Source organism: Mugil cephalus, chromosome 5 (assembly GCF_022458985.1).
Source record: "Mugil cephalus isolate CIBA_MC_2020 chromosome 5, CIBA_Mcephalus_1.1, whole genome shotgun sequence".
Taxonomy (NCBI): Eukaryota; Metazoa; Chordata; class Actinopteri; order Mugiliformes; family Mugilidae; genus Mugil; species Mugil cephalus.
In genome coordinates, this window is record NC_061774.1 from 11,467,287 (window position 1) to 11,476,626 (window position 9,340).

Genomic DNA, 9,340 nt, shown 5'->3' on the forward strand with positions numbered 1-9,340 from the left:
GACTAGTTTATGATTTGTGATAACAGTAACTTGAGGCAATGAATCTCTTAAGACTAAAAAGAGAGTAGAATCTTCAGATGCACTTGAGACTATATTTGATATGTAAGGCTAACACTTTGCTCGGTATCTCCCATGACTAAGCTAACTGGGGGGATGAAGATGCTAACCACATTGTAAAGTCACACTCAGAGAAAAGGAAAACGACACTGACTGGACAGAATTTGTGGATGTTTTGAATTTACATGATCCTTTTCTACAATAAATGTACTTTTATTCACAGTTCACAAATAAAATAGAAATACACATTTGCTAACTTGCTAATAGATAAATGATTAAGTGACATACCACTCTCATATCTGTCCAACCAGCAGCTGGCTAGCTTAGCTTGGCTTATCTTAGCTTAGCTTAAGGTTGGTAAACTGGAAACAGTCTCTAAAAAAATAAACGTACATTGTGCCTTGCTTCGACATAGTAACATTTTCACTCCAGGAAGCCACTATAAAGAAATACTACAGCACTATCTTGTATGAAGTAAACAAAGGTGGTCTATGTCATCGTTTTAGAGGCACTGATTGGTGGATTTTGTTACTTTAAACCAAGCTAGGCTAGTTGATCCACCTCATTCCAGTTTTTGCTAAACTAAGATAACCAACTCACTGCTCAACGTTTATTTTTAGTGTAAAGACGTGAGAGTTGCTAATGATCTTTAAATAAATGTATTTCCAGAAATGCTGAACTACTCCTTGGAATAGCACTCAACCAAACATCCCAGCTCTACAACACTGAATCAGTATTAACGCTTTACAGCGGAGGCAACATCTGTATTGTGTCTATATTTCATGTAAGAGAACAAGCGCGTATAATGGACTTCATGCCGGCACCCACGTGGGTACTGTGTGTGTGTGTGTACAAGACCGGTCTCCACAGCAGACGCAGCTGTCCAGCCCGTAGGACCGGGCCTGTGCCACTATGTCTATTTTAAGGAGCCTGTGTTGTTTAAAAGGTCAGATAAAGAAGCATAGGAATCCTCACAAAGCCGAAGGTGGGGGTGTTGGGCGAAGGGGGTGAAGGCAGACATCCACAAACCAACATACGCATCACAAACGCGGGGCAGTGCTGACAGAGAAGGGGAGAAAAGGGACAGGGAGGCAAAGTATAGTAGTGAGAAGTCGAGGCAGAGAGACATTAAGTAGGACTCCCACGAAGAGGCTTCACCTTTGACTGAATGAAAACTTTTTAGGAAAGGCAGAAGGGATCGTTTAAAACTCCTGCACACACATACAACATGGATGGAGAACCGGCCAGCCAGGAGACAAGTCAGACTGACAACAACAACAACAACAACTGCCAGGTCTGTGCTGTTTGTATGTTCATGTTAAAATACAAAGTGGACATTTTCCTATGTGTAAAACCTACAGTGACTGGCATTGTGTTTCATACCAGGAATAAATATTATCAGTATTGGAGGCCGAGGGAGGTGTTGGGACAGCAGGACAGTAGAGATGATTTTGGATGCATTTACTGTGCAACACCTGTTCTTACCCCTGGCTTTCTCACACACTCACACACTCACACACTCACACACACACACACACACACACACACACACACACACACACACACACACACACACACACAAATTATGCACAGTAATGCACAGAGCACACACACAAGTGAAGTTTCCTATTCCCGCTGATGAGTCACCGCTGCAAGGTCTGACCTGGTGTCCCTGTAGTCAGAGTCTATTTAGTAGTTTCTTAATAGTTCTTAATAGTTTTAATTATGTGGTTTAAAAAGAAAATGATTTTCCTCCTGAACATTAAAGCTTTGCCTGATCTAAATAGATACTCAACAAATCCCAGACTGGGGCTTAAGGTCTCACATTACAAGGGCCGTGATATCCCAAGAGCAAAGTGTGGACACTAATTTTAGTAGGACTGCATATTACGTTATACTACTGTACAGAGGCAGTGTTTGTCATAATTATTTAAATGAACTGTCACAGGATAATTTGAACCTTCTTTGTGTTTAAGATTAAACTTACATCAGGACAGAGCGCAGTAGGCCACCGTTCATGGTTCTGTTATTAATATTGGGTTATCAAATCGACGTTGCCAATTAAATGCTTTGGTGGCAACAACTCATTGAAAACTTCTACAAGCCAGGCTTACGAGCAAAATGGGAATGTCCTCAATAAAAAAATGAATGCCTTAATGAAAGGAGGAAGATGTCGCTCTGAGTCACGCTGATGACAAAACATGTGACTGGTCACCAACATGGAGAACCTATTTAAAGGCAGAAGTGAGCTGAGTCACTAATGTCAACATCTGGGAGAAAATATACGATTTATATAAGCTCAAGTATTGCCATCAGATCTAAAGGTAAAACAAAGATGTGCAGTGTGAAATTCCTCAGCTATAAAACACATGTTTGTTTGTTTTTCTTGTCGTCCAGGAAGGTGACTCAGAGCTGGTGGAGAATAAAGGCCCTGAGGAGACAGCAGCAGAAGGTCAGGGGTTAATGGAGGTGGGGGAGAAGGGTGAGGTAGATACAGCAACAGAACAGACAGAGACAGGAGAGGAGGAGGCCGGTGCTGGAGACAGAGACGAGTCCCCCACCCTATCAAAGCCTGGCGAGGGGGACACTGAAGAGGCTGGGAAAGATAAAGACAAGTCGTCCGCTGGTGTCGATGTGACAGATCTTGAAACAACAAGCGGAGGAAAAAATGAGGAGGGAGAGGTGGAAGAAGAAAAGAAAGGAGGGCAGGTGGAAGAGAGCCAGAGCAGCGAGACAGGGGAGGAGGTGAGGGACAAAGAGACGGGTACATGCGAGAAAGGGGAAAAGGCCGAAGAGAAAGACGTGACTGAAAAAGAGGCGAAAGAGACGGAGACGAAAAAGCAAGTCAAAGAGGTAAATGCAGAGACGAAAGACAAAGGGAAAACTAAGGAGGCAGAAAAACAAGGGAAGCCCAAAAGAAAGGGCGGCCCTCCTCCCTCGTCTCTCTCCAGACCAAGACCTTCTGCGCGCTCCATCAGAGCAGCTGCTAAAAATGACATAATCGCCAAGTTCCAGAAAGGTGCACCAGAGTGAGTCTTTTTACGATACACAGAGAGTGACTCTAACATATGCTCCGACACAGGTGCAATAACAAACTGTGAAATACTCTGACATCTGTAGGACGCCGATACCTCGCAACTTCAAGATTCAGAGGTCATCTTCCGCCGCGGCCACAGGAGCTACAATCAAACAGAAGATTCTCCAGTGGTGTCGCAACAAGACCCGCAACTACGAGGTGAGTTCGACACTAAATCTGAATGCAACGTCCGCGCGTGTTCACTGGATTTAGGACCTAATAAAAGTCCCTTGTTCTTTGCAGGGAATCAACATAGAAAACTTTTCATCGTCCTGGTGTGACGGGATGGCGTTCTGTGCTCTGATCCATCGTTTCTTTCCAGACGCTTTTGACTACAGCTCATTGAATCCAGCGGACCGCAAGAAAAACTTCACCCTGGCCTTCGAAACTGCAGAGTATGAACTTTTTAGATTCTCTTTCTTTAATTTCTTCCAGCAACTCAGTTTCTTATTAGGAGATATATTTATGAAGTCAGACAATGTTAAGGTATAAAGCAACATAAATAATATAATAATGTGTGTTTATAATAATAATAAGCACAAAGGAAACATTCAAGTACAGGAAAGATGAAGTCTAAGCTGTGAAATAAAGTTAGATGTATCTCACCACGGATTTTTGACTTGACAATTTTGCACTGTGGATTGTGATGTTTCACACATTCAAATAACATAAATCAATTAGTGATAACGGTCACTATGTCACCTGTTTCTTTCCTCCCATCACCAACCAGGTCCATGGCTGACTGCTGCCCTCTGCTGGAGGTGGAAGACATGCTCATGATGGGTAAGAACCCGGACCCCATGTGCGTGTTCACATATGTCCAGTCCCTCTGCCACAGCCTCTCCAAAATAGAAAAAGAGAGGAAGGACAAAGAAAAGGAGGAGAAGGACAAGGCTGTTAACGATGGTGAAGAAAAGGGAGACGACACGGCCGGAGAGGGATCAACGGAGAAGGATGAGAAAGAGTCCGCCGAGGATGAGACGATGGACGGCCAAGAGGAGAAACAAGGGGACGGCACAGAGACAAAGGAAAGTGGAGCGGAGGAAGATGCACCAAAGAGCTGCGAGATGGAGGAAGGTGGAAAAGCGTTAGTTGAGGCAGAGTCCTAGAAAAATACTGACAGCAAACAAGAAGACTGAACAGACCAAAGAGATTGTCGACGATACTGCAATGAGTAAGTCTTAGTTTGGTGTTGGCTGTCAAAGTAAAGAGGCACATCCAGGATGACTCTCAACTCAAATACTGTTAATGTGATGTGACAATATGTTTGAACTGTGTTGTGTTTTTTCATTCACTGCTGTGTTGTTTTTTCATGTTTGTCTTGAGCACATAATACAGAAAGTTCCTCTATTTGCTGTGTTTATGGAAAACATTAATAAATTATGAACCTGTGAATATTACAATTATTTGCACATGTTTTGTTTTTTTTTCCCCAAAAAAAGACATCTTACATTAATCCATTAAGGGAATGGATATGAAAAATGAAATCCTTCAAATAGTATTAATTAACAATAATAATAATAATAATGAATGACCTGTACTTACATACGACATTCAGGTACTTGAATACTTCTACATACATTATGATTCAGAGGAAAATATTTCCTACAACATTACACTTATTTTACAGCTTTACTTACCCTTTAGGTTTTATACACAAAACATGACAAACTTATATAATATGATGTCTTCTGACAAAAAGTTCCATTATACACAAGTACAACACTTATATGGGTTAAAAACTTGAGTAACTTTAGTGTTGATGCAGGGGTTTGACTTTTAATCTCAACACATCCTGCACCACAGAAAATAACATAAACACAAACTTTAAATAAATAAATAAATAAATAAATATAAAATCTAAAACATTCACAACAGATACAGAGGAGAAATAAATTATTTCTAAATATATGTTAAATATAGAAAAAAAATCCACGTGAAGAACAAAGGGGCTGCTCTTTCTTGGGACAACTTTAAATTACAGTAGGTCTAATAACTATTTCCTGATTGCTAATAATATCAGAGCCTGTGGTGACTAAATACCGTTGATCAACGCTGACCTCCTCACAGAGAAGTCGTGAACCAGGAAGACATCACCCAGAACAGACTTCCTCCGCTTTCGAGGAATTACGGTAATCGGCGTCATGCTACCAGGAAGGCCATTGTGTTGTCTCTTTTGTAAGCTAACACACAGACTGTGTTGCTCTTTCCCCCCAACACAATTCTCGACCTCAGCAAAGTGAAGCATGTCCACAAACATGCCTCCGGGCAGCCTGAATCTGGAGTCGCAGCTTTTGTCCATCATGGACGTGCTGGTGAAAGCGGCCGTGTCGGAAATCACGCAGCTCTTCTCGGAGAGCTCGACGTCTATCCGCCTGCATCTAACCCAGAGCCTGAAGGAAAACGAAGCCCTGAGGATGAGGATGAAGGTGATGAGGAGCGAGCTCTTCTCCCTTCGCCTACAGACCAGGACAAACCGACCGGCCAGCCGCTTTTCTCCTGTCAGAGCAAATATCACCAAACCACGACCCAGAGCACAAGGTAACGATACTTTAAAAAAACAACGCTCCTCTCCTGCAGGTCGGTTACATGAAATTAAATACTTTCCATCTAAACCAAAACCAGTTTGATTTCAAAATGTGCTACAACGACGCCGGCTTTAATGAGTTCCATACGAGCTGAACATCTGCTCATCAATTACAGCTGCTGTCACGTGCCACAGCGTCACTGATCCACTCCAGGTGATCGATTAGTTTATCACATGTGACGTCACTCACTTTTAATTTAGCAGTGACCAGTTTGAAAGTAGATTTATCTCCACATAGCTGTGTTTTACGTTTACGTGTGACTGTAAAACCTGAACAGTTTAACACTTTAATAGTTAAATTTTATGTCGAATTATATCTACCATGAATTGAAGAGTCTTTGCTTTAGTTTGGACTCAGATGACTTTTGTTAAATATATGTTTCATTTGAGTGAGATGGAATCAAAATGAAGACAAAAAGTTTTTAAACTTAATTTATCTAATATATACAGATTAGATGTTAATTTGCACATATTGTTTTTCTTTGTACCTGTACCTCTATTTCTTTATAAATTAAACTGGTGTAGTGTTAATATAATAAGCTTCCCTTTCATTCGCACTTGCCGGCTACAACAACTTTTAAATATTCTTATTTCATAGCATGGCCGCAGCTATTGGTCCCAACAAAACCATCAATGCAAATGCAGTGTTAAAAAAACATGCTCCATTGTCTGTTTGTGCATGTGTGTTTAGCGAGCTCAGCGCAATGCAACTTAGGAAAATTATTGCAAATAGGCCAAAGCAGGCAAATTAAGAAAACGTCTTTGTTAGTTGCAACACTAGCAGCAAATAGTTCAATACAAGCAGCGCGAACGACAAAGGAAATGGCTCTGGTGATGCAAAGAAACATTTCCTTTGGCATTTGCGTTTCTTGCTTTGTGTTTGGTGGTGTGGTGCGTATTCACATTCGGTTGTGTTGAGTATTTGCAGCGTTTTGTCAAATCGAGGACGACGTTTTCTTAATTGGCTTGTGTTTCGTCTGTTCCTGTTTTCATAAGCTGCAGCGTGTTGATCTCTCTCTGCCATCATATTTATGTTAATTTATTCACAGTTCTGTATTTCAGATCAGTAATAGATCAATCCTCTTCACACGCACAACAATGCTGATCGTCCATCTCTGCACCCACTGTGGTTCTGACTTCTACCACTGTGTCTTCTACTTTCCTCCTTCAGTTCTGCCTAAGCCGCCAGTTGCTCAAAAGACTGTTGTGGAAACCTCATCAATCACTCTGCAGTCAGAAAACAACTCCTCCTCTGCCACTCAAGTGCAGGTAAAATACACAATGGTGTATACTAACATGTAGGACACAATGGTGTATACTAAAATGTTTTCTTCATCGGCTGCTTGTACTTATCTGTTCTTCTGTTAGTGTGCAGATGTGGAGAGTCCAGATGTCATTCTGATCAAAGATGAAGATGATATTGGAGGATGTGGGCCGGATGTTGGTGAGAAGGGCTTTTTGATAGTGCATTTTTGTTTCTGAAAATATCGGAAGCTTTGCGCTGTACTTGCACCACCCTTAAACACCAAGTGTTTGTCTTTTCAGGTAAGGATGACTTTGGAAACCACAGTATGCAGGGTGGCGTCGCCACAGGGACCCAGAGTTTAGAGCCAGCTGTTTCCTCCTGCTCTGCGGGCGGTAACGAGGAACTGAGAATCGTGAGCGTTCACGGCCGGGGAGAAGGGCCCCTGCAGGAGGAGAGCGACACCCTCTTCTCTGCGTCTGAACTCCAGGCTTTTAGCTCTCTGTCGGACCACAACGTCGCCCACGACAGTCTCCTGAACTTCACCGCCGGTACGAACGACAGAGCACAGATGAGAGCGATGCAGGATAATGGTGTGGGACTGGCGAGAAACAACTCGCTTGAAAGAAACCAGTCTGCATTGAATCCTGTGTTAAAATCACCGGTAGTGGGAGGAGGTGACGGTCAAATGGGGCACCCCAGCCACATCAACGTCTTCCCTCACGGCGTCAACAAATCCCTGGACTGCAGCTTCTGTGGCAAGCGCTTCCTGAACCGCGAAGACCTGATCGTGCACCGCGCAAGCCACACCGGGGAGTCGCCGGTCACTTGCTCCCTGTGCTGCAAGTCCTTCGTCAACAAGACCACACTGAGCATCCACATGCGCATTCACACCGGGGAGAAGCCGTACGCCTGCCCGCAGTGCGGCAAGCGCTTCACGCAGAACGGCAGCCTGAAGATCCACCTGAGGACTCACTCCGGAGAGAAGCCGTACACCTGCAATCAGTGCACCGCCAGCTTCAACAACCCCAGCAACCTGCGCAGGCACATGATCACGCACACGAACGGGACGCTCTGACCATGACTGGCCCAGAGATCTCACAGGTTTTCCAGCGCGTCACTCGACGAGTGTGACGGCGTACATCCCGACAACTTCCCAGTGAAAACGAGTGAAGACGAGCGAGCGCTTGCTTTCGTTTTAATCCTAGGAGAACCAGCAATAGGAAAACAACCTTGAAATATAAAAGGCCTTTTTTATACGTGCTCTTCAGCCGAAGTGAAAAACTGAAAACGTCCGCTTAAGTGCATCTTTTAAGGTTCATAGAACTTTCTTATTGTTCTGACAACGAATAACTCTGCATTTTCCAACTGTGTTGCAGCATCCAAAGTGTCACTTGTTACAGAAGGAAACCTGTGCATGCCAGAGTGCCACGCTCCCACCTGCATTACAGTGTGCTCACCAGGAGGTTCGGATATTAAAATAAGAGCGGCAATGAGTTGAACAGGAAACATAACACACTTGGTGGGAGATAGAGATTAAATCTTGTGAAGTCTCCCATTTCATTAGGGGATGTCATTACATGTTGTGATTTTTGAATTTTGTTTTTCTTGACTTTTCCAGTGAATTTAATGCCTGATGTCAGTTACATATCACGAAGCAGTCAAACCCATTTATTTGCCCTCAGTGGCCCAAGACTTCTTAATATATATATCGCTATTTATTCAGCTTCTGTTTTATTTGAATATATATTTTCATATTACCCAACTCCAGATAGAGTACTGATTTAAATGTGTTTTTGACATCCGATTTTACTAAAACAGTTTCAGACATGAGTTTTTATCAGTCCGAACATTACAGTAAGTGCAGCTTGTTCTCCATATACTGCGTAACGCCTGAACTATGGCCATTTCTGCCTCCTTGTTTTGAACTTTTTACGCGTACATTTGATTTAAAAACCGACTACCTCTGATGTTGTCTCTGTTGCAGCTCTCCTTTTTTTTGTACGTCCCAGATAGCTTCAGACAGGGCAATAATCAATAGTGTGGATTCTGTCTGTGGATTTGTAATCTGGATATGCAGTTATGAATAAATATAGATTTTTTTAAAAACGCATGTCGACGCCTGACACGTCTTATTTCGCTCCTCTAGAGTGCAGTATTGTTTCGCTCACAGTATTTCTTGTCGAAGGGAAATTGGGGGGAAATTCCTTGCATTGTTCCTCTTTCCATCCTGCCCACGCTTAAGTATTGTTCATCAAGTTTGTGCTTGTTTAGCTCCGATTTCACCCAGACGTCTAGAAAGTCATAAATATTTGAAACCAGACAAAGCGCCCGAAGTAACACTGTAAAATCAGGATTATGAATTAAAATAAGGCAT

At 42.7% G+C, this 9,340-nt stretch overlaps 2 protein-coding genes across 3 annotated transcripts; both read left to right on the forward strand.

The window, feature by feature from the left end:
• Window positions 1-1,045: 1,045 nt before the first annotated feature.
• Window positions 1,046-4,536, forward strand: smtnl1 (smoothelin-like 1). Its single transcript, XM_047585280.1, has 5 exons — window positions 1,046-1,351; window positions 2,455-3,086; window positions 3,178-3,292; window positions 3,377-3,528; window positions 3,864-4,536. The coding sequence occupies exons 1-5, from the start codon at window positions 1,286-1,288 to the stop codon at window positions 4,240-4,242; spliced, it is 1,344 nt and encodes a 447-aa protein (XP_047441236.1). The 5' UTR covers window positions 1,046-1,285; the 3' UTR covers window positions 4,243-4,536.
• A 571-nt stretch (window positions 4,537-5,107) lies between these two features.
• On the forward strand, window positions 5,108-9,076 carry LOC125007665 (zinc finger protein 227-like). Of its 2 annotated transcripts, XM_047584398.1 has the most exons (5): window positions 5,108-5,265; window positions 5,369-5,674; window positions 6,892-6,989; window positions 7,089-7,164; window positions 7,266-9,076. In XM_047584398.1, exons 2-5 carry the CDS (start codon window positions 5,380-5,382, stop codon window positions 8,039-8,041), a joined length of 1,245 nt encoding a protein of 414 aa, XP_047440354.1. In that variant the 5' UTR covers window positions 5,108-5,265; window positions 5,369-5,379; the 3' UTR covers window positions 8,042-9,076. The 2 variants fall into 2 exon arrangements, with proteins under 2 accessions (XP_047440354.1, XP_047440353.1); XM_047584397.1 differs by lacking the exon at window positions 5,108-5,265 and having other exon boundaries at window positions 5,273-5,674.
• The last annotated feature ends 264 nt before the right edge of the window (window positions 9,077-9,340 follow it).

What these genes read in the sequence shown, in the direction of transcription:
- smtnl1 (XM_047585280.1), top strand. Translation starts at nt 1,286, where the DNA reads ATGGATGGAGAACCGGCCAGCCAGGAGACAAGTCAGACTGACAACAAC. An exon ending in ACAAGACCCGCAACTACGAG is followed by an intron (nt 3,293 to 3,376) that starts GTGAGTTCGACA and finishes TGTTCTTTGCAG; the next exon opens with GGAATCAACATAGAAAACTT. An exon ending in CTGGCCTTCGAAACTGCAGA is followed by an intron (nt 3,529 to 3,863) that starts GTATGAACTTTT and finishes ATCACCAACCAG; the next exon opens with GTCCATGGCTGACTGCTGCC.
- LOC125007665 (XM_047584398.1), top strand. Translation starts at nt 5,380, where the DNA reads ATGTCCACAAACATGCCTCCGGGCAGCCTGAATCTGGAGTCGCAGCTT. An exon ending in CCTCTGCCACTCAAGTGCAG is followed by an intron (nt 6,990 to 7,088) that starts GTAAAATACACA and finishes TTCTTCTGTTAG; the next exon opens with TGTGCAGATGTGGAGAGTCC. An exon ending in AGGATGTGGGCCGGATGTTG is followed by an intron (nt 7,165 to 7,265) that starts GTGAGAAGGGCT and finishes TTGTCTTTTCAG; the next exon opens with GTAAGGATGACTTTGGAAAC.